Source organism: Amblyraja radiata, chromosome 8 (assembly GCF_010909765.2).
Source record: "Amblyraja radiata isolate CabotCenter1 chromosome 8, sAmbRad1.1.pri, whole genome shotgun sequence".
Taxonomy (NCBI): domain Eukaryota; kingdom Metazoa; phylum Chordata; class Chondrichthyes; order Rajiformes; family Rajidae; genus Amblyraja; species Amblyraja radiata.
This window is the reverse complement of record NC_045963.1, coordinates 39,396,770-39,422,125: the sequence shown is the minus strand read 5'-3', so window position 1 is coordinate 39,422,125 and position 25,356 is coordinate 39,396,770. Positions and strand designations below refer to the sequence as shown.

At 42.9% G+C, this 25,356-nt stretch overlaps 1 protein-coding gene across 3 annotated transcripts in view; it reads right to left on the bottom strand.

The window, feature by feature from the left end:
* The window catches only part of hhat (hedgehog acyltransferase), a 183,076-nt gene that overhangs the window by 132,644 nt on the left and 25,076 nt on the right, over nucleotides 1–25,356 (bottom strand). For all 3 annotated transcript variants that reach the window (XR_004412871.1, XM_033025615.1, XM_033025616.1), the window contains 3 exons: nucleotides 24,878–25,093; nucleotides 21,910–22,081; nucleotides 7,743–7,893 (listed from right to left, as the gene is read on the bottom strand). Coding sequence is in view for 2 of the 3 variants with exons in the window: in XM_033025615.1 (XP_032881506.1) it covers nucleotides 7,743–7,893; nucleotides 21,910–22,081; nucleotides 24,878–25,093 (539 nt within the window). In the remaining variant the exon portion in view is untranslated. The remainder of the gene's footprint in view (nucleotides 1–7,742; nucleotides 7,894–21,909; nucleotides 22,082–24,877; nucleotides 25,094–25,356) is intronic.

The window sequence follows — 25,356 nt, the reverse complement described above, 5'->3', positions numbered from 1 at the left end:
CTACATTCCTAAATAAATGTAATTATGTTTTGAAGAAGTGTTAATGACGCCACGTGAATTGTATTCAAAAGAACGCAGAGTCATTAATACTTCTTCAAAAACACAATTATATTTACTGAGGAATGTGGATCGATGCATTGATGACACATTGTATAACTACTTGTTAACAAGTGCGCCAGTAGTAGTTAACACATCGTTGGTGTCTGATGGCCGTGCAGCGCTTGTTATCCATGTAAGTTTTGTAAAAAAATCCGTATGCCGAATGTTTTTTTTTTAAATCTTTATTTAACAAAGCGAATTTGTATTTCCATATGAAATACGGAAAATTAACGCGGGGCCCCCCTTGGGCAAATCGGTACAATCGGCTTAAGGCCGGCCCTGATGATAGGTGCCAATGATTGCTGACTTGCCCACTGCCAAAGCCGCCCAATTACCTCCAATAACCGGGCCCAAAACATCAGCATCAAAAGATGAAACAATTCCAAGCCTATGCACTTCATGTAACTATTAAAAAAAATGAAACAATTATGTTGCTGCTTTGGAATGGATTGCTACAGAGAGAAATACTATGAAATGCCTCAATATGGTAATAAATGTATGTAATCTGGAATAAGGGAAATAGAAATTTGAAGAACACATTTTTGCATACAGTCAGGGGTCATGTTGTTACTCAAAACCAATCACCTCTTCATCCGTTTATATCAATCCATCATAGAAACTAAGCTCTAATTTACTCCAATTTTACAGGTTTGCAGTGCACAATATGGTTTGGTAAACAGTCATTACAATTAGGAGTGAAGCAAGCTTATTGTCCGGTCTAACCTCCACTGGCTTCATCATCCTAGTGATATCTGGGGATGAATTCTGGGCTTAATGAGATTTCTATTTACCATTGCTTTCTCATGCCCATCAAAAGATAAATCGCATATCTGGATGGTAGGAGGGAGGACAAAATGTCCTCAGTTATCTCAGTCCTCGTCAATATATTCAGTAATCAAATAGCCATCTGAAACTGAATAAGCCAGATGATGAAAAATCACCTGAAAGAGACTTTAGGGACTACAGTTTTAAATCAGGGAGGGTGAAAGAATGAATGCCGACCCATCTCTATCAATTAGGCTACAACAGGGAAAGCCAAGTGCACGGCCGTGCTTTACTTATTCTACGTTAATATATTTACTTGTTTTAATGTGGTTTTGTTTTAATCATTTAAATACATTTGAATAGTTTTTAAAAGTTTCCAAACGATTCCTAGGAATCTGGGAAAAAAAATGGAAACCAGTTTAGCTGATCCCAGTTTCTTTATGATAAATAGACAATAGACAGGAAGAGGCCATTTGGCCCTTCGAGCCAGCACCGCCATTCAATATGATTATGGCTGATCATCCACAATCAGTACCCCGTTCCTGCCTTGTCACCATATCCCCTGACTCGGCTATATTTAAAAGCTTTATCTAACTCTCTCTTGAAAGCATTCAAAGAATTGGCCTCCACTGCCTTCTGAGGCAGAGAATTCCACAGATTCACAACTCTCTGGGTGAAATGGTTTTTCCTCATCTCCGTTCTAAATGGCCTACCCCTAATTCTTAAACTGGTCCCTGGTTCTGGATTCCCCTAACACTGGGAACATGTTTCCTCCCTCTAGCGTGTCCAATCCCTTAATCTATCTATAATATAAAAGAGTGTGTGTGTGTGTGTCTGTCTGTCTGTCTGTCTGTCTGTCTGTCTGTCTGTCTGTCTGTCTGTCTGTCTGTGTGTGTGTGTTTCTGCCTGACTTGTGGCTGCCAGTCTTTGATTCGTTGCTACGCCAACACCAGACGCAGAATCGCCGAGATTTTTTCCATTTCGGTAGAGATGTCACTTTTCATTCCAAGTATCCACTCCTGATTAAATGTTGTCGTGTTTATGTAGTCATTTTTAATAAAATCCTCCTTCCCCCCCCCCCCCACAAACATTTCCAAAAAAAACAGCTTCTCACCCATAGAATGTTGGTGAACGTTCCATTGTGTGATGTCACAATGCCCAATGCTCACAGATGTCCAATCGGAATGGATCCATTTACATATGCCTTTGCAGGAGCCCCAGCCCCAGCCCCCACCCCCGCAGCCTGTGTCGAAGCGCGTCATCACTTGTGTGGGAATAGAGAAAGAGGATTGGGGGTGATAGGGAATGGGGAACAGATGGACTGTCCCTACCCCTCCCCTTCCTCTCTCCCTCCCCACTATTTCCCCTCTCTCCCCCCCACCCCTCCACACTCTTCCCCCTCCCCCACACCTCTCTCCCCCTCCCCCACACCTTTCTCTCCCTTCCCCATCCCTCTCTCCCCCTCCCCCATCCCCATCTCCTCCCCCCTCTACCTCTCCTCCCCCACACCCTCCCCCCACCCCCCTTCCGTTCCCCACCCCCTTCCCTCTCTCCCCCACCCCCTTCCCCCTACCCACTCTTCCCCCTCCATCCACACTCTTCCCCCTCTACCCCCTATCCCATCTCCCTCCTCACCCCTCTCCCCCTCCCCTCTCCTCCCCCTCTCCCACTCCTCCCCCTCCTCCTCCCACCCCATCCCTCCCTCCCCCACCCCCTTCCCCCTACCGCTGTGTCCCTCTTCCACCACTCCCCATTTCCACTTCCCTCCCCCTTACCCCACCCCTCTCCCTCTCCGTCCCCCACCCCCTTTCTCTCCCCCTCCCTCCCCTCTCCCCCCCACCCCTTCCCCTATCCCTTCCCCCACCCCTCTGTCCCTCTTCCACCACCCCCCCTACCCCTCTCCCCCTCCCTCCCTCCCCACTCTTCCGCTTCTCTCCCCCCCTCCCCCTCCCACTCTCCCTCCCCACTCTTTCGCCTCTCCCCCCACCCCCCCTCCCTCCACAATCTTCCCCCTCCCTGCCCTCCCACATCTCCCTCCTCCCCCCATTCCTCCCCCCCACCACTCTCCCCCTCCCCCGTCCCCCTCCCCCACCCCTCCTCCCCCCTCTCCATCTCCCTTGCTAAAGACATTCTTGCCATAGAGTAAGTACAGAGAAGGTTCACCAGACTGATTCCTGCGATGTCAGGACTTTCATATGAAGAAAGACTGGATAGGCTCGGCTTGTACTCGCTAGAATTTAGAAGATTGAGGGGGGATCTTATAGAAACTTACAAAATTCTTAAGGGGTTGGACAGGCTAGATGCAGGAAGATTGTTCCCGATGTTGGGGAAGTCCTGAACAAGGGGTCACAGTTTAAGGATAAGGGGGAAATCTTTTAGTACCGAGATGAGAAAAACATTTTTCACACAGAGAGTGGTGAATCTCTGGAATTCTCTGCCACAGAAAGTAGTTGAGGCCAGTTCATTGGCTATATTTAAGAGAGAGTTAGATGTGGCCCTTGTGGCTAAAGGGATCAGGGGGTATGGAGAGAAGGCAGGTACAGGATACTGAGTTGGATGATGAGCCATGATCATATTAAATGGCGGTGCAGGCTCGAAGGGCTGAATGGCCTAGTCCGGCACCTAATTTCTATGTTTCTTTGTTTCCCTCTCCTCACCCCTCTCCCTCTCCCATCCCTCACTCCCCCACCCCCCTTCACTCTCTACCCCACCCCCTTCCCTCTCTCCCCCCGCTCCCTTCCCCCTACCCCTCTGTCCCTCTTCCACCACTCCCCCTACCCCTCCCTCCCTACTCTTCCACTTCTCTCCCTCACCCCACCCCTCTCTCCCCCTCCCTTCCCCCTCCCTCCCCTCTCCCCCCACCCCTTCCCCCTACCCCTCTGACCCTCTTCCACCACTCCTCCTACCCCTCTCCCCCTCCCTCCCCACTCTTCCACTTCTCTCCCCCCCTCCAACACTCCCTCCCCAATCCACAGGAACTGATCCTGAATCTATAGAACATTGAAAAAACGTCCACGATTTCTAGAGCCACTTCCTTAAGTACCCTGGGATGCAGACCATCAGGCCCTGGGGATTTATCAACCTTCAGTCCCATCAGTCCTCCCAACACCATTTCCTGCCTAATGTGAATTTCCCTCAGTTCCTCCGTCCCCCTAGGTCCTCTGGCCACTGGTACATCTGGGAGATTGTTTGTGTCTTCCTTAGTGAAGACAGATCCAAAGTACCTGGTCAACTCATCTGCCATTTCCTTGTTCCTGGGTTAGAGTGAAAGGATAAATAATATCAGGCCAATTTCAAATTTGTAGTGTTTGCTAAATATAATTGCCTGGTGATACCTGACAAAAAGGCACTGTATTTGTTTCTGGTTGAACAAAACAAATTGAGTGTATAATTCCTGAGTTCTTAATCTTTGTCACAAGACAATATTTGCCAAGTCTGAGAGCTGGCTGCCTATCCCCTGTTTGTGGCAGACATTAAAGTCATTAAAGCAATAAACACAAAATAAAGTCAACAAGAAAAGGAAGGAATTTCATGGCACATGCTAGACTACTCCTCCACGCACATAAATTGAATAAATTACTAACGGCTCTATTAACCTTCTTCACAACAGCCACACATTTAAAATATAAACTCTAATCTAAAAGATCTCCAGCCGTAACAGTAATGGGCCTGTCCCACTTAGGAAACTCTTTAAGGGCCTGTCCCACTTAGGCGACTTTTTAGGCGGGTGCAGGAGACTCTGCGCTCGCCACATGATCGCCACATGATTGCCACATGTTCGCCACATGGTCGGCACATGTTCGCTGGTGGTCTCTGGTGAGTCTCCTTCATGGTCGCGAGGAGTTCCCTCATTCTGGGAACTAGTCGTGGCCTCAGTTTGGTCGCCACAAATTTTTCAACATGTTGAAAAAATTTCTGCAACCAAAAATTGGTCGCCATGGAGAAAATCAATACTTTTGTAGTCGTAGGTGAAGTTGTAGTGGGGTCGCCATGTAATTATGGGTAGGCAAGCTAGTCGTAGGTAGTTTTAGTTAATCGCCTTTGCTGACCGGGCATTTTCATTGGCTCATTGGGGGGGGGAAATCATAAGCACGAGTTTTCAGAACCAAGGAGAACCGACCGGTAATGTTAAATGCCTGCCAAACTTCACAGCTGTGTATCTCTGGCTTGTTAATAGCTGTCTGGCTTCTTAAAAATTTCTCCTCTCTTTCTCCCCCCCTTCTCCCCTCCCCCCCCCCCCTCCAGCCCTTCTTTTAAAGGATTTACCATACACTGTGCTCGCCGTCTTAACCTTCCTGTTCATTGCTGTGTGTGTCTGTATCACCTTGGCTTTGCGCCGTGTGAATTTCAGACAGCGCTCCCCCGCTTTCCCTGGCCCCCGCCTTTGCGATGTGTTTGTGTGTGTGTGTGTGTGTGTGTGTGTGTGTGTGTGTGTGTGTTCCACTCTGACACTCGCCGTTCCAGTTCCCAGGTTTTCAGCGAGTGCCGCGAACTTGACAATCGCCGGCAGTCCGCTAAAAAATCGCCCACGTGGGACAGGCCCTTTTGGCGACTGCCAGGGGAATGGAATGGGTTTTATTGGAAGTCACCTACGACACCTGGTGACAACCCACGACAGCACCTACGACAACCTACAACAACATAAGACAGCAAAAATTGTCTCTACTGTCGACGAAAAATTTTCAATATGTTGAAAATTTTGCGGCAGTCGCCTGTAGTCGCCCAAACAAATCGCTTAAGTGGGACAGGCCCATAACATATTGAAACAGTAACTTTTGACTTTTCCCACAGAGGCTGGATATATTTTCAATTTGTTTTAAAAATTTCTGTTTGTACTAATTGTCAATAATTCTAACTCTTTCAAACCTAACCAAATTAGCCCATAAGAAATTAAATTGAATAGCAAATTCCAATTGAATTGTGCAACTAAATAATCAGTTTTACAGCAAAACAGTGTTATAAATATATTTCAAAGATCTCAATTAATTACAGCCTCCAAATAAAGATGGGCATTGACACCAACCTTGCCAGCAACACACATATCCTTTGATGGCATACAGAGAGATTTTAATCTCAATCAATGCAAATTCCACTGGAGCTTCCACATTCTGTGAGCACCAATGCTCTAATCCCTCTATTCACTCTCTCCAATTATCACCCCATTCTAATACTTACATTTTGCTATTATGTTAATTATTTAGGCACAGAAGGGAGTAGGAATATTATTCAATGTTATACTTATTTTCTATCAAAAATACAAGATCATATCATTGATTGTCTAATATCTTCTTGCCCACCTTATGGCTCCCGGTTCAAAACTTTTGATTCATTTCCTTTCCTTGGATTTTTAAAATTTCAAGCTTATTTTCAAATTCTTCCATGATTTCATCCATCCCAACTTTTAGAATCTGCTCCAACTCTATGAAATGTATTGACATCGGCACTCACTCAATTCTTCCTTCGTCAAAAACCCATCAGTTAATTGCTTCACCATCACTAATCATGCCCTCTGCTGCCAAATCACTAAATTATGGAATTCCTTCCCAATGTCTGGCTCTTTAACCTTTTCTTAATTTTCACTCCTTAAATCCTCTTTACCTATTGTTTTTAGGAATTTCCCTAATATTTTCTTATCTCGCTCAATGTCAATGTTTATGCCATCTGGAACACTAGACTAACCTTCAGATACATCTAATGACATTCCACGGTACTTTCCATTTAGCAAGATGCAGCGAAATGTTACAGGCAATAAAGTGAATGAGACAACTGTCTGTTTGAGAATAACAATTTTATGGGCCTATCCCACTTAGGCGACTCTTTAAGCGACTGCCAGGGACTAGTTTTAATAGAATTTACCTATGAAACATGGCGACAACCTATGACAGCAAAAATTGTCGTCACTGTCGCCGAAAATGTTTCAACATGTTGCCTGTAGCCGCCCAAAAAATCGCCTAAAGGCCTTGTCCCACTTTCCTGAGTTACTCAGGAACTCTCCCGAGTTTTCCCCTTGATACAAATTCGGAGAATTGCGGTAATAGCCATTCGTAGGTACTCGGGACAATTTTTTTAACATGGACATTTTTCAACGTTGAAATAACATCCCGACTTACCTGATGCCCCGAGTTCCTACGGCTGGCATTACGAGCCGCTGCGAAACATCTACGGACTCCTACGAGCTCGCTACCGACATTCCCTGACATTCCCCGAGTTCGAATAAAGAGGAAAACTCGGGAGAGTTTGTGAGTAACTCGGGAAAGTGGGACAGGGCGTTTTGGGACAAGCCCATTAAGCACCATATCTGAGGAAGGATGTACTGACTCTGGAGAGGGTCCAGAGGAGGTTTACACGAATGATCCCAGGAATAAGTGGGTTAAATTATGAGGAGTGTTTTACGGCACTGGGCCTGTACTCGCTGGCGTTTAGAAGAATGAGGGGGGACCTCATTGAAACGTACCAACTAATGAAAGGTTTGGATAGAGTGGGTGTGAAGAGGATGTTTCCACTAGTAGGAGAGTCTAGGACTAGAGGTCATAGTCTCAGAATTAAAGAACGTTCCTTTAGGAAGGAGATGAGGAGGAATTTCTGTAGTCAGAGGGTAGTGAATCTGTGGAATTCTTCGCCACAAAAGGCTGTGGAGGCCAAGTCAATGGGTATTTTAAAGGCAGAGATAGATAGATTCTCAATTTGTACGGGTATCAGGGGTTGTGGGGAGAAGGCAGGAGAATAGGGTTAGGAGGGAAAGATAGATCAGCCATGATTGAATGGCAGAGTACACTTGATGGGCCGAATGGCCTAATTCTGCTCCTGTAACATGATCTTATGACCTTATAACACTTTATTTTCAACCTTCATTTCAACAAAACAAAACTACAACTTACCTCCACGTCCCTGTAAAACTGTACAAGCTGCTGGTGCACCTTGGCAATCTTGGTGGTTCAACACCATCCAAACACATGATAATCGATGGAATGCCATAGAGCAGCAAATACTTCAGATAGAAGAACAGTGTGTGAGCAAACCCGAGGCCACCTTGCAAAGAAAATGTATAGAAATTATTTGTATTTTCACTGTTCATTTCCCCAAATCCCAATAAGACAATAGCAATATTATTTTTATATAGCACCTCTTAGAAGCAAAATATCTCAGGGCATTTCAGTGGAACCTGTCAAACAATATGTGGCCTAAGAGCACATAAGAATGAATGAAATTTGATGTCAGCGCAGAGATTGAGAGAGCAGAGTTTTGGATAACTTCAGGTTAACCAAGCTAAACCTAGGGATTTGATAATGGAATCTCCTTATGATGCGAATTAAATTATCAATTATTTTACATGGATTAATACCAACCTTTAAAACATGGAGCAAGCAAAACCTTAAGAGACACATAAAGAATAATTTATTTATCAAAAACCAAGTATATTAATTAGGCAAACAGAGGTAGAACAATTACTAAATAATTCCCTGACATAGACCTCAGCAACACCAAAATCTAAGCAATTTTAACTGGAGCTTTTTATAGTCATAGAGTGCAGAATCAGGCCCTTCGGCCCAACTTGCCCATTCCGGCCAACATGTCCCATCGACACCAGACCTACCTACCTGCCTGTGTTTGGGCCATATCCCTCTAAACCTATCCTATCCATGTACCTGTCTAATTGCTTATTAAACATTGCGATAGTCCCTGCCTCAACTTCCTCCCCCGGCAGCCCATTTCATACACCTGCCACCCTTTTCATGAAAGGGTTACCCCTCAGATTCCTATAAAATATTTCCCTCTTCACCTTAAACCTATGCTCTCTGGTTTTCAACTCCCCCACTCTGGGTAAGAGACTATGTGCGTTTACCCAATCTATTCCTCTCATGATTACGTACACCTCTATAATATCACCCCTCATCCTCCTGCACTCCAGGGAATAAAGACCCAGCCTGCTCAACCTTTCCCTATAGCTCAGACCCTTGAGTCCTGGCAACATCCTTGTAAATCTTCTCTCTACGAGGTCCAACTTAACAACTTCTTTCATATACCATGGTGCCCAGAACAGAACTCAATACTCTAACTGCGGTCTCACCAACGTCTTATATAACTGCTACATGACCTCCCAACTTCTATATTCTTTAATCTGACTGATGAAGGCCAATGTGCCACAAGCCTTTTTGACTACCCATCTACCCATGACGCCACTTCCAAGGAACTATGTACGATAGTAAAGGTTATGGAGGCTGCATCATTGTATTCTGTAGTGTTCTATAATCATATGTTTTTGCAATTTAATTTAATATTTTACATTCTATTATTTGTAGTGCTTCATATTGCATTCATTGCAAGGTTTACTGAATTTCAATAAATTTTAAAATACTAAGAAATGTCTGCAACTCAAGACTAGTTTTATCCTAGTCAGATGGGGGGAGGGGGTTCAGGCTGAAGTCAAGATAGGTTTACAATAGAACAACCCACAATTCACATGGTAAATACCAGACCTGAGGTCCAAACCATTTTTAGGTCGAAAGCCTAATTCCTATACTGCTCAACAAACTCTTCACATCGTAAATTATCTTCCAACCTTCTTTAAATACTGAGAATATCCCACATCTTCGCTACTCAGCTTGCAATTAAAACTGCGCTCAGTGCAGCCTGTTAGCGTCTATTGAAGACATTACATTTCTGTCTGCATATTTAGGGAACATGAAAATGAAAATCTTTGTTTTCTCTACCCAACAATGACTAACATGATACTCCTGGAAACATATCAAGTTGCAGATTATGCCCACAAACCAAGGTTTGTATCTTAATGAGAAACAAAGTGCTGGAGTAACGCAGCGGGTCAGAGAGCACCTCTGGAAAACTTGGATAAGTGACATTTCAGATGGGGACACTTCTTTAGTCTGACGAAGGCTCCGACCCAAAACATCACCTATCCATGTTCTCCACAGATGCTGCCTGATCTGCAGAGTTGTTCCAGCAGTTTGTGTGTTTTTTTTTTTTAAACCAGCTTCTGCAGTTCCTTGTTCCAATATCTTAATGAGGTTAGCCTGAGATATGTGCATATGTATAGATTTAACCAGGCTACAGCAAAATGTATTGAAATGGCTGGCGCAAAAAATGTGTAAACAGCTAATATTATTAATGTACAAACTATGCCATTGGCCCAGATTTCTCCAGCAAATATCAGCTTTCCAAATACTGGAACTCTCCAAGGATTAAAGCTGCATAGCTCATTCTTAACATGCTTGCTCAGTGTTTACCAGGAAGTAAATCTGCTCTCAGATCATATGTCATGCTAGACTTGGTTCAGGATTCGTGACGTAATGGATTCCAATGAGTTTAGCAGCTGTAGGTGATAGAGAAAGGTCCTTTTGTTTAATTTCTTTGTGGTTGGCTTAATACGAAGAACATAGATCAGTACAGCAAAAGAACAGGCCCTATGGCCCTCAAGGTCTGTGCTGAACACAGAGCTGCCAACTCTCATGCATTGAGCGTGAGAATCGCGCATTTCGCCAAATTCTCACGCTCTCACACTGATCACAGAATTTCTCACGCTCTGTCGTGAGAAATTCTGTGATCAACGAGAATTTCAAAACTAATATCAACTGCATGGACCGCGGGTGTTGGAGAGCCGGGGTGGAGGGAGGAATGGAGCGGCGGGAGCAGATGCGGATGGGGAGCGGGGAGTGTTTGTGGGGCTGGCGAGTTGCTCGCTGCAGCTCCGGCCATGGAGCAGCCTCAGTGCAAGAGTCCCGGGCGTTCGTCGGAAGCATTGCGCCACTGCCATGAGAGTCTCTGTGCCGAACTCGCCCTGGTGATTGGCATGGACCAGGCTGTGGCTCGGTGCATCCTGGAGGACAACCAGTGGCTCTGGAAGTAGGTACCAAGCACTGGGTAGAAGCGGTGGAAGATATTGGCCTTCAAACGGGGGTGGTTGGAGAAAGCATCCTGCTTGCCTGCTAGATTTTCACTTACTGTAACTGCAGGAAAAATGTTCCCGATGCTGGGGAAGTTCAGAACTAGTTTAAGAATAAGGGGTAGGCCATTTAGGACTGAGATGAGGACAAACTTTCTTCACCCAGAAAGTTGTGAATCTGTGGAATTCTCTGCCACAGAAGGCAGTGGAGGCCAATTCACTGGATGTTTTCAAGAGAGAGTTACATTTAGCTATTAGGGCTAGCGAAATCAAGGGATATGGGGAAAAAACAGGAAAGAGGTACTGATTTTAGATGAACAGCCATGATCATATTGAATGGCAGTGCTGGCTCGAAGGGCCAAATGACCTATTCCTGCACCGATTTTCTATGTTTCTATGCTTGAGTATATGGCAATAAAACTCGACCACTTTTGAAGCATTCATGCATGGTGGAGGTATAATGTAGTCATAGAGTGATACAGTGTGAAAGCAGGCCCTTCGGCCCAACATGCCCACACCCACCAACATGTCCCAACTACACTACCTGCTTTTGGTCTATATCCCTCCAAACCTGTCCTATCCATGTATCAGTCTAACTGTTTCTTAAATGTTGGGATAGTCCCTGCTTCAACCTCCTCTGGCAGCTTGTTCCGTACACCCACCACCCTTTGGAAAAAGTTACCCCTTAAAAAGTTACCTCTTAAAAATACATCAAACAAAAAACATTGAAATCATACTTCTACAATGCACTAAAACATGATTTTAATACATCAAATTTTTTAAAGTCCCTACCGTGGGGGGGCAGCCCCCTCTCACACCCTCCCCCCACTTGTTCGCTCCACTCCCTCGCCGGGTACCCCCAAGGCCAGTGATCAGTGGTCGCTCAGCCTCCCCACTTTCAAAAACGCTCCTCGGCCCCTGGTTCAGACGGAGAACACTGCCAGATGTGAGCGGGGAACTGAGGCCAGTTGTCCGTGATGTCTGGATTCCAATGCTCAGCGCTTCGTGTTTCGGTGTTGGCTAACGTTATTGACGTGTAATTAGCCTGATTTGCAATTAGTTGACAAAACCTTAATTTATTCATCCGGAATATCCAGCAGGATGGGATAATTGTAATATTAAAATGGCATGCAAGGTGTCAGGCTGTCTGACACAACATACAGCCCCGATAACTCATTATTTCCTTCAGTTAAATATTGGGAAGGTAGCACTATTGTCATTTGCCACTCAACTGTTATGTTTGTTTACCTCACTGACTATTTCTAACCCCCCCCCCCTACTCAAATTCCTTTGACAGGGTGAATAGAAATGAGAAAACTAATCTCATTGTTTTATTAATTGAACACATAGATGAACATCCTCAAGGAGTGTAATCAGATGGAAACTGATTCAGATGCACTGTTTAAGAGCTTATTCAAAGAAGGGGCATATAAAGGAGAATGTGTGAGGAGGTTATTATTTGTCTTTAGTTTTAGCTTGAACCAGGACATCTGAAGATTCAAAGTTTAATTGTACTGATACTGACTCCAACCAACCACGTGATGAATATCATCCATTCCGGAGGTTTTATTTTTCTGATGCTATTTAAACTTCACTTGGATTTCAATCACTTCAATGTAAAAGTAGTTGGGAATGGGGAGCATTGGAACATAAATTTGCCCTCGGTACATATTAACTGTAATATAATGTATGCATGTTGGTAGGTGCAATCAAAACAATTATCTTTTTATCATTGTTGTGCTATGAATACCACAGAAAATATTATGTATTCTCAAGATCACATTAAATAGAATAATGTTGCTTAAATATATAGTTATTGGACTTTGCATTTCGGAAAAGTCCCAGCTGAGCAAATTACTGAAAATATCGAGGGTGAAAATGACTTCAGGACAGTTTGTTAGGAAAATGAAGAAAATGGTAACAGAATACTTAGACAGCCGAGTTATAATTTTATGGATGAGAAATTGTGTTCAACAATTGATGACTTCTTTGACCAAGTAACTAACATGTTAGATAACAAATAAGCCAATGGATGTAGCAAATTTTGTTACACAAAATTTGGTCCGTGAAGGGCCCCATAAAAGATAACCGCATTAGATAAGCACCTGTGGACTTGAACGTAATAGGTTAAGTCCTGGGGGTCAGATATGGGGCTGTATGTGAGGGCCAGATATATTGTCAGTGCAGAGGGGCTAGGAGCAAGGCCAAGTGTGCATCCAGAGTCAAGGTCTGGAATAGTACTAGGTGTGCAGTCAAAGTTGGGAAAATGGGAGTGTTCAGCACTGGGAACCTGAGCAGGTAAGCAGCTATGATCAGGGTAGAATAGGGGGGCAGGTGTAAGGCTGGACTCAGGGTCAGGAATGAGAGAAGGTATGTAACTGGAGTCAGGGTCAGGAGTAGTGCCAGGTGTGCAGTGAGACCCAGGTTGGTCAACATGGGCCAAGTGCTTGATTATAATCTGATTTCCATATATGAATACACTAAGATCATTCATGTGCTGCACCTGTTGATCAGAGCCTGGCTCTACTGTGGAATGTAATTAGGAATGTAATTTAGCCTAACCTTATTCATAACTAATCCAATCTAAAGCATAAATATTGCATTCAAGTGCAAGTTAAAAGACTCGCTACAATATGCACCATATTGCACAATTTCAAGCTGAAAAATGCAAAAGCTCTGTCCTCAAATTTCCTTGCGGAATGTCCCTGAGGAATGTCCTTCCTCAAATTCCCAGCATATCCATTTGCCTAACCAAATGTATTTTAAATGCATCTAACGTATCTGCTTCAACCACCATTCCAGAGTATTCCAGTGCATTCCAGGCACCCACTATCCTCTGTGTAAACTTTTCCTCTCTCACATTAAAGCTACGCCCTCCAGTATCTGATTATTCCATCCTGGGAAATAGATTCAGTCCATCTACCCTACTTCTGCCTCTCATAATTTTACATACTTCTATCACTCACCGCAACCTCCGGCTTTCTGGAAAAAACTATCAAAGTCTGTCAAAACCTCTCCCTGCAGCAAATACACCGTAATCCAGCCATCATTCCGGTAAGCCTCCTCAGCACCCTTTCCAAAGCCTCCACATCGTTCCAATAATGGGGGTTCAGATCTGCACACAATATTGCAAATTAATGATTTAATTAATTTAAAAGATTCTTCAAAAAAATTTGTTGATTATTTCTGTGGATTGTAGCAGTTAAAAGACTCGCTACAGTATGCACCAGATTGCACAATTTCAAGCTGAAAAATGCAAAAGCTCCATAACAATGGGAGGGGCGGGACCCCGCTCCCACACCCTCTCCCCCTAAAGGTTTAAGAAGGAATTGCAGATGCTGGAAAATCGAAGGTAGACAAAAAGGTCTGAAGAAGGGTCTCGACCTGAAACGTCCCCTATATCCTTCGATCCATAGTTGCTGCCTCACCCGCTGTCTCTCCTTTCTAAAGGTATTTCCTTTTATTCTAAGACAAGTGGAAACTTCCTTTCTACATCCACTCTATCTAGGCCTTTCACTATTTGGTAAGTTTCAATAAGGTCCACCCTCATCCTTCTAAACTCCAGCGAGTACAGGCCCAGTATTATTTTTAATAGTCTACATGATCAGCTTTGGCAGCCGGCAAAGCTGACTCTGATTTTATGATACATCAGAGACAAAAAGGATTTTTCCAGTGCATGATCCAGGGAGCCGTTGATGCGAGGGGAGGAGTACCTGCGCTGTAAGTATAAAATACATCGCGGGGCTTGCTTTCACAGAGGCCCAGGGACCTGACACCAAAATCGGCAACGTTCCAGAGAAGGAGTCTGGTGGAAGCCTCTGATTGGTGGAAGAGGACCAGAGGAAGCAGCTGATTGGGTGCAACCCCGGGTTTACATTTTTACATTTCTGCCTTCAGGTTAAGGGTTCTGGGAGTTAAGTGTACAGTATTTATTAGTATTTATTAGTAAAGTTTAACGGATAAAGTTTTGTGTTTTTTAATATTTAATATAGAGTTAGTTTGGGAGTAAGATATGTCAGTGGAGATTGGCCCCGTGGTTTGCTCAGCCTGCAACATGTGGGAGATCAGGGATATGGTCGGTGTCCCTGGTGACTACGTTTGAAGGCAGTGTGTACAGCTGCAGCTCCTGGCAGACCGCATTGAACGATTGGAACTGCGGTTGGATTCATACTGAAGCATCCACAATGCTGAGAAAGTCGTGGTTTCAACAGTCTAAAAAAAAGAGATTAGTATACAAACTTAAAGCACACAGCATTGGGGGTTCAGTATTGATGTGGATAGAGAACTGGCTGGCAAACAGGAAGCAAAGAGTAGGAGTAAACGGGTCCTTTTCACAATGGCGGGCAGTGACTAGTGGGGTACCGCAAGGCTCAGTGCTGGGACCCCAGCTATTTACAATATATATTAATGATCTGGATGAGGGAATTGAAGGCAATGTCTCCAAGTTTGCGGATGACACTAAGCTGGGGGGCAGTGTTAGCTGTGGGGAGGATGCTAGGAGACTGCAATGTGACTTGGATAGGCTGGGTGAGTGGGCAAACGGTTGGCAGATGCAGTATAACGTGGATAAATGTGAGATTATCCATTTTGGTGGCAAAAACAGGAAAGCAGTCTATTATCTAAATGTGGCCGATTAGGAAAAGGGGAGATGCAACGAGACCTGGGTGTCATGGTACACCAGTCATTGAAAGAAGGCATGCAGATGCAGCAGGCAGTGAAGAAAGCGAATGGTATGTTAGCATTCATAGCAAAAGGATTTGAGTATAGGGGCAGGGAGGTTCTACTGCAGTTGTACAGGGTCTTGGTGAGACCACACCTGGAGTATTGCGTACAGTTTTGGTCTCCAAATCTGAGGAAGGACATTATTGCCATAGAGGGAGTGCAGAGAAGGTTCACCAGACTGATTCCTGGGATGTCAGGACTTTCATATGAAGAAAGACTGGATCGACTCGGCTTGTACTCGCTAGAATTTAGGAGATTGAGGGGGGATCTTATAGAAACTTGCAAAATTCTTAAGGGGTTGGACAGGCTAGATGCAGGAAGATTGTTCCCGATGTTGGGGAAGTCCAGGACAATGGGTCACAGCTTAAGGATAGAGGGGAAATCCTTTAAGACCGAGATGAGAAAAACATTTTTCACACAGAGAGTGGTGAATCTGTGGAACTCTCTGCCACAGAAGGTAGTTGAGGCCAGTTGATTGGATATATTTAAGAGGAAGTTAGATGTGGCCCTTGTGGCTAAAGGGATCAGGGGGTATGGAGAGAAGGCAGGTACGGGATACTGAGTTGGATGATCAGCCATGAGCATATTGAATGGCAGTGCAGGCTCGAAGGGCCGAATGGCCTACTCCTGCACCTATTTTCTATGTATCTATTAATACAATTCAAACAGTGCCACATTGCTTCATGTTTCAAAAACCAACTAGCCATGCATAAAAAATATACACTAATTTTTAGACTGTTGAAAAAGGATTGCTGCTGTGGCTCATCTCCAAAAAGTTGCTTATGTATCCCATTTAGATTTGATTATTTTCCTGAAATACATTTATATCATTCACCAAGCTTTCAATTTTTAAACTCAAAGCTAGACAACAAAAAGTGTGGAAAGTTCCAAATGTAACAATATATTGTAAAGATTTACTTGGCAATGTTTTGTCACCATTTAGATAGCATTATATACAAAACAATTTTCAGATAGAACACCATTTGTGTAAAAAAGTTACTTTGTATAAAAAGGTTTCTATTAAAGGTTCCCCTCTCACCTTATATCTATGTCATCAAGTTCTCAATTCCTCTCCTCTGGGCAACATCCCAGATGCGCACTTCTATAAGAGCGCCCTCATCCTCTTGCACTCCAAGAAATAGAGTCCTGGCCTGCTCAAGGCCCTTGAGTCCTGGCAACATCCTTGTAAATCTTATCTGCACCCTATCCAGCTTGACAACGTCTTTCCTATAACATAGTACCCAAAATTGAACACAATACTCTAAATGTGGCCGCACCAACGTTTTATATAGCTGCAACATGACCCCAACTCCCCCAACTTCTATACTAAATACTCTGACTGGTGAAGGCCAAAGTCCTGAATGCCGTTTTGACCACCGTATCTTCCTGTGATGCCATTTTCAAGGAAGAATTTTTCCCTCACTTCCAAAACACCACTCTTGGATTCTGCCCCTTTAAGGGCCTGTCCCACTTGGGCGACATTTGGGCGGCTGTGGGGCGTCAGTTACTGACGCCCGTAAAACCGTCAATTTGCACGACATTCACGCTGACGTATGCTGTCATGCGGGTGATGCCCGCTTAGGGTTGAGGCTGTAAAATATTCTTCCTTCAATGCATGGATTTTAAACATTAATATATTAAATTTAATACAAGAAAATCAATTGTGCAAATGAAAAGATTTCTGAGTCATTCCGTTTTCTTTATAGATGTATTGGTCCGCTTCCAGATCCGATCACCAGGGGTGGATTCAGTGAGTGTAGACTGAACTCCCCTCTTCCCCTCTTCCCCCCCCCCCCCCCCCCCCTTCTTCCCTTCCCAAAGTCTGCATTTATCCCATAGTCAATGTTACTAAAACAGATGATGTGGCCTTTGTGCAGTACTATTAGTGGGATCTAGCTGTCACAGGCTGGGTCCACAAATGGGGGCATCGGGGAAAGTGGGGGGGGTTGGAGAATGGGAGAAGGAAGGAAGAGGGGGAGAAGGGGATGTGAGGGGAGAGGGTAGTGGATAAGGGGGAGAAGAGTGGAGCGGGGAGAAGGGAGAAGAGGGGGATACCCCCCATTTGTGGACCCAGCCTGTGACAGCTAGATCCCGCTAACAACTCGTGGCCAACAGTTTAGTTCCCATGAGGAGCAGGCAGTAGCTAGGGTTAGGGTTAGGGTTTGGGTTAGGGCTAGGTTTTGGGTTTCCTCCCGCACTCCAAAGGTGCACAGGTTTGTATACATTTCCCGTAGCGTGTGTGGGATAGTGTGCCGGGGATCGCTGGTCGCAGGCTGAGTCCGCAAATGGGGGGGCATCGGGGAAAGTGGGGGGTGAGGTGGAGAATGGAAGAAGGGAGGGAGAGGGGGAGAAGGGGATGTGAGGGGTGGGGGGTATTGGATAAGGGGGAGAAGAGTGGAGCGGGGAGAAGGGAGGAAGAGGGGGGAAGGGAAGAAGGGGGGAGAGGAGAGGGGAGAAGGGAAGGGGGGAGTGGAGAAGGAGGGATGGGGGCGGAATGGGGGCGGGAGGGGAGAAGAGGGGAGTTCAGTCTCCATTCACTGAATCCATCCCTGTGAAAAGAGACGGTGATCACATCTGGAAGTGGACCAATACATCTATAAATAAAACTGAACGACTCAGACATCTTTTCATTTGCACAATTGATTTTATTGTATTAATTTTAATATATTAATGTTTAAAATCCATGCATTGAAGGAAGAATATTTTACACCCCATCTGTGATCTCTAACCCCAACCCTAACTGGGCATCACCCACAGGACAGCATACATCAGCACAACATGATGAGCCACCCAAATGTCGCCCCAGGATTTCGAACATTCCAAAATCCTGGGCTGACAGGGAAGCATCGCGCGTTACCGCCCATCACTGCATGCGTCACCATGCCTTATCACGCGTCACGCCGCGACAACTTCTTTTTCGACTGTCTCCTAAATGTCGCCCAAATGATGCCCAAGTGGGACAGGCCCTTTACTTTCCCATTCCTTAATTCTATTCACTTAATTTTCTCGTCTACTTTCTCCTCTAATCTTTCTGTTCCTCTGTCCTTTGCTTTCAGAAGCTTTTACATACAGCATGCTAACACCAGCATGGCTCCCTTAGTATTACCAGCAGCACCAAATGAAAAGATCCAGATCCACAATTCAGGTCCGATAGAATATGGGAACAAAAAAGTAATCATCAGTTAAGGTTTCACTGCTTCCATACCATAGAATAACTTAATCTCAATACTAAGCTGCAAATAAAAAATAGTGGGATACTTTCATAAACAACAATACATATTCCATCAGGAATACGAATATGAATTAAGTCTCTTAGATGGGTTTACTGAATAACTGAATAACGCTCAGACATTCAATCGCCTTAATTGTTTGTAATCTAATGTTTCAAGGAATCACCATTATTTGCATGACAATTGTTTAATTCATTCCCTGCTTTCCTTGCTTCCTAGATTTAAATCAACCTCAAAACGATGTGAAATGCTTAATAGTATGCTGCTTGCAATATGAATTAATGCTGCCCAACTTCAATTTCTAGTGGGTATGGGTGACAACATAAAATTGTCCCATTGTGATTAACTTACAACTCCATAAACAAGCCAGTGTGAGAGACATTTCAAAACAAAAGCATTGATGCGTTGGTGCATTAGACTGCTCTTCTGAGATCGTGACTGAAGTATGCTACCACATGATTAATGGGAGCTTTAACTAGCATCAGCCTATAAACCGCCTGTCCCAGATAGATATTTTTATTTTTATTTTTATTTAACCTTTATTTAACCAGAAGTCTCATTGAGATTAAAAATCTCTTTTACAAGAGAGTCCTGGCCAAGACAGGCAGCAGCACAGTTCCACAGTTACAGACAATAATTTAAAAAAAACAACAGAGAACATATAAATAGAGTCACAGTCAGAACATCATCAAACAAAGCATGTACAGACAGAAGAGCCCGCTTGAACATCATTAAGAAGGGATTTAAATCTGTTTATAGAAACCAGCTCCTTAAGTTTCAGTTCATTCTGCAGCTGGTTCCATGCGAAGGGAGCAGCATAACTAAATGCCCTTTTCCCCAGTTCAGTACGGACTTTAGGTACAGTTAGTAAGAACAAGTCCTCAGAGCGGAGCTGATAAGTTCCTGTGCTTTTTCGAATTACATACTTCTGCAGGTATGAAGGAAGAACACCGAGGATAGTCTTATAAATAAGGATATGCCAATGATGGAGTCTGCGGGTGGACAGGGCAAACCATCCAACTTGAGCATACAATGTACAGTGGTGCGTGAGGGTTTTAAAATTAGTAACAAATCTCAGTGCTCCGTGGTAGACCGTGTCCAAAGACTGTAGGCATTTTGAAGATGCATTCATATATAAAACATCACCATAATCCAACACAGACATAAACGTTGCAGCAACAAGTCTTTTTTTGGCTTCAAAAGAAAAACAAGATTTGTTTCTAAAGTAAAAACCTAATTTTATCTGCTGCCACATCAGATGTCTTAAAATATTAACATACTCGCCTCAAAGGAATAGAACAAATAAATCAATAAGTGTCCAGAATTGTTGTCATCAAACTTTCCCACCACAGCAACAATTTTATATTTTCAAAAAGTTTGGTTTTCCTTGCATACCACAACAATAATCATGTTAATGTTGTAGATCCAACTAATCCCTTCGACACCAGTCACTTTGCTTTTCTTCTGTCAGGTCTATGTAGCTTTTTTTTTCTGCTTTATGCCATAAAAAACATGACAATCTATATCTATCACATCTCTCATATCATATATCATCATATCATATCATTCATATATTCATATTTATATATCAATTAAAAAACTGTGTGTGTGTGTGTGTGTGTGTGTGTGTGTGTGTGTGTGTGTGTGTGTGATCTTGTATCTTCTCGAAAACCAGATGCCGAAAGGTGGACATTTTCACATATTTCAGTAGAGATTTTCCTTGCGAGTTTAGAAATCCACTCCTCTGTACCTTTGATACATTATTTTCCTGACTTTTTTATTAAAATTGTTGACCAATCTGACCTTTTTTTAAAAATCTGACTGCTGCCCACCTGCTGACTTTACAATAACAGTGAAATTTTTACATCTTCTGGTAGAAAATTTCCTTATTATTTCAAAAATCCAATCCTCTATGAATTTGATCAATTATTTCCCGAGATATTTACTAAAATTTATAACCAAACTGACATTTAAAAAAAATATTAAGGTTGCCCAGCTGCCGACCTCACAATGCCTTTGCACCTGGCCCAACTGCCTCTAGGCCCCGCCCAGCCGCACTCCCCTAGCCTGGCTGCTGGCCCCGCCCTGCCGACCTCACAATGCCTTTGCAACTGGCCCAACTGTCTCCTGGCACCGCACCTCCCCCAGCCTGCCAGGTTGTAGATTCCATTGGTTTTCATTGAATTGAATTGAATTATTTGTCACTTAACATCAAAAATTCTTAACAATAACTTTTAATTTCAAAGACAGTATTTTTAAAATAAATTTGCTGTCTTCATTGTCAGCTTAGATCGGACCCGCTGTGTGTGTGTGTGTGTGTGTGGAGGGGGAGGGGGGAGTGGTTAGTGTGTGTGTGACGCGGCAGGCTGCTCCCCTGAATTCCATAGAGCTGCCGACACCTTTCGTGCATGAGACGCGCACGCTTCATTTCCAGAATATTCTGAACACGTGACGCACGGTTGCATTTCGCTCTCTCTGTCTCTCCCCCTCTCTCTCTCCCCATTTTCTCTCTCTCCCCCCCTCCCTCTCTCTTTCTCGCTCTCTCTCTCCTCCTTCCTGTCCCCCTCTCTCTCTCTCTCTCTCTGTCGCTCTCCCTCTCTTCCTCTCCCCCACCCTCCCTCCTCTAAACCCCCATGCATCAGTGGATAGGGTGGTTATGGGGTAAAAGGAGCAAATTAATAATATTAATATATCAAGGGGGGCAGTTAGCGTGTGTGCGGGGGGGGGGGGGGTAGTTAATGTATGTGACACCGCATGCTGCCCTCCCCAATGAGTTGGGGGCTATTGGTCGGTGGATAGGGTGGATATGGGGTAAAAGGATATCACCCCCTGCCCAACCCCCTTCTCTCCCCCTTCATGTCTCCAGCTTTAACTCGCTCATTATTGCCCAATTATGGTGCAATGAAGCATATTGGGACGTTTCACTATAAAGTTGCTAAATAAATGGTGTTGCCAACTTTTGAAATTAATTATTCCTCTGAAGCATTCTGGTGTCAGTGTGTTAATTTGCAATTCAGAAATTCAGAAAAAAATACTGCCTAAGAATGACCTAGAAGCATTTTATTCAAACAACCAGAGATGCTTGTAATGTGATCATGTGAAAGGACAGAATCATTGCCCGAGATTACAAATTTTATAAAACATAATATCTTTGCTAATAAGATTTGCTGCCATTTCCACTAGTATTGCACTAACCTAATAGCCAGTAAGAGGCAGTTTCCAATATTGTTTCTTGATGCTGAATGGCATGAATATACATGAAGTGGAGCATGGACTCAGTGAGCAACCACCAGAAGAAAATGCGCACTGCACCCAGTAACAAACACACACGATCTGCTTTCGGGACAGATGTCTCTGTTCTTCTTGTCTTTCATTTGAAAAAGAAAAAGAGATAAAATGAATTATTGCACAAAAGAACATAGAGAAATAAATAATCATGTCAAATGTTTTCCTATGGACATTTACAATTTTCTCCCACCGGCAACAAAGAAAAGTGTTTATCAATTGTATCAGATGTTTTGAAATTTCTTATACTTACTTTATTCTGACAATATTCATTATGAAACTGTGACAACCACAAAAACCATGCTAGCGAACAACATTTTACAAATGCCCAATTGCTTCTTACTGTCAACTTCTAGTGCATCTCCAACATATATTAACCAGCGTTATGTTACTGACTTGATAGCTACATATTAAGGAAGCTTACTAATTCATAATCATAAACCTTAAAGCCAACAGTTAATTTGATTATCAAGGGTTGCCACAATATTGTAGGAATCCCAAAATCTAGTGTGTTTTTATGCACAATAACTAGAAATATAGCATTAACCTTCAAGTACTCCAAGCGCTCCAGTGCAGCGATAGAGTTGTTGTCTTACCGCGCCAGAAACCTGGGTTCGATCCTGACTACGAGTGCTGTCTGTGTGGAGTTTGTACATTCTCCCTGTGAACGTGAGGGTTTTTCCCACGTGCTCTGATTGCCACTCACACTCCAAAGACATCCAGGTTTGTAGGTTAATTTGGTTTTGGTAAAAATCATAAAATGTCCCTGGTTTGTAGGATAGAGGTAGTGTAAGGGGATCGCTGGTCGGCGCGGACAGTGAGCCGAAGTGCCTTATTCTGCGCTGTATCTCTAAACTAAAGTTAGTGATTCGCTCAAACAAGTGAAGGCAGGTTAGTGATAGCCAGCCCATCTTGAAATCATCAGAATCCTCAGTGCCTTCACCATCAAGAAATAACGTTTTCTGCAATATTTGGATAATCTTCCAACTTCAGACAGAATTATATAAAATTGGCCACAGGGTTATCAGAGTTCATCCCATGAGTGTTATTTCATGATATGGTATCTTCAAGACAAGATAAGACTGTATTATCATAAGCAGCTTGTTACAGGAGGTCCTGAGCTGCAATTCCTTCCATTTTCATCAACATGGCAGAGACACTGTCAGTATTCCATGAATTTATCTTCATGGCATTTGTTAATATGTTATTAACGGTATTTCTTTGTCACAAGTATCTGTGAGCCACCGCAGGGTAAAAGAAAAAGATTTGCCATAGCATTTCAGAGGTTGCAGGTAATTAAAGAGCCAGGAAGTTTCAAAAGTAAAAATTAAAAGCTAGCCAATTAAAAATTAAAAATGGTAGAAGGTACTGTCAGCCATGGTAAGTGGTCCCTCCTAAATATTATTTCTCTTCTCTCCACTAAAATAAACTGTTTTTCTATAAAGTATTTCAAGTCCAGTAATTATTATTACATGGACAGTATTACAATGAGTATCCCAAATAAACGGTTTATAATAATTTGTTTGATCAACATTGTACAAGCTAATTACTACAATCTGACTCATATGGACCATGACCCTTTTTGAACAGTTGAAGAAAGCATTATTTAATGTTCAAAAAGCTACAACTGAAAACTTGCAGGTTTGTAATTTAATTGGCTTCTGTAAATTTTCCTTAGTGTAGGTATGTTACAAAATTTACCTTCAGCAGCGCTGCAGTTCTGCCACTGGCCGTGTGCGCGACTTTGGCGCCTTTGAGAGGGAGGCGGGATTAAAATGCCGTTTTCTCCTGCCTGTCGGAGTCGATTTTCTCAGGCTGTTCAGCTGCTGCTGAGAAATCGCTCCGACAACCGTTCTATTAAGTTTTTTTAAAACATCTCTGGATAATTTAATTTAATTGCTGGAGTAAAATAAAAATCGACTTCTAACGCCGTCAACGCCGACAACGGGACGGATCTCCCGTACGGGACAAATAAAGGTAAGCCGTTTATTTTACATATTTTACATATAAACTTGCTTCTTAGGATTATTTTAATCCAAATTTTATGTTGCAAAAAGATTATTTAGGCTCCATACGAACCGGCAGTGTTTTTCCTGCCGATATGGGGTTTAAATTCACCGCAAACCGCAAGGTTCCAATCGATCGCGTTCCACAAAATCCCACTCGCAAACATTAAATTCCTTCCATTTGGCCTATAAATTCATGACAATGAGATTTAAAAATCATGTTATATTGTGAATTCTTGTGTGAATGTTATTTGGACATTTAGGCTATTTTAAAATGTTAACCTTTATTTAAGAAATGGATAGATGTTTAGATCTAGTAATTGAATTTTGTAATTAGCTACAATTAGGTAACTAACCAATTATATGCTTTAATTTCAGGTCATCCAAGTAAGATTGTTTCATATTTGTTTCAGAATGCTTCGATCTAGAATAACTGAAAATTTCATCCAGTTCTCTTAATTTTTAAGAAAGTTATGGGCTTTTGACTGTCCTCAATCACAGCTATTGAGTTAAGTCAATGGAAAAGCAATAGGGAACAAGATGCTAAATGTATGAGTATGAAAATGGCCATAACTTTTTTTAATACTGAAGATATGAGTGAATTAAAACTTAAAACAAATTAAACTTCTTTTTATGCTTTATCTGATGGGATAAATTGCAGACTTGATTTTGTAAATTGCAGACGATTTTTAAAATCTCAAAATTTTGTAACATTGCTACTTAGTGTGTAGGATAAAACTAGTGTGTGGGAGATTGCCGGTCAGAGCGGACTCGGTGGGCTGAAGGGCCTGTTTCCACACTGTATTTCTAAACTAAACTATGTTTTAAACAAAATGCCTTGCTTCCAAAAAATTGTGAAAAGGTGAACTCACCTGATTATTAAAGTCATCGTAACATATGATGGGTCCATTGTGAAATATAGGATAATAGAAAACGTACGCCAGCAGCCGGCAGAAGGATATACAACGCCTCTGAGGACAAATACGATGCCAGCAATACTCCAGACTGAAACTTGTGTAACGAAGGTTACAAAGAGCCAAGCAGAACAAAAGCAGGAAATATTCGTTCTCTGTTTCATACCAGCGTTTCTAAATCAAAAAGCAAGCATTAGTTAGCTACCAAGAAGAAAAAAAAGAATATCAAAAAGTAACAAAAATAAGTCCATCACAATCTGGAAAGTTATGACACTTTGAATAGGACTGGGTTACTTTTTTTTTTAATAACCAAGTTATAATGAAATAATTGACCGTAAAACTCAATTTGGTACCAACACATCCACAAAATCATAACTACCTGAAAGTACCTGACAGTTACTGTCCTTTATAACTGGATTTCAGGTAGTGAGCAGCAT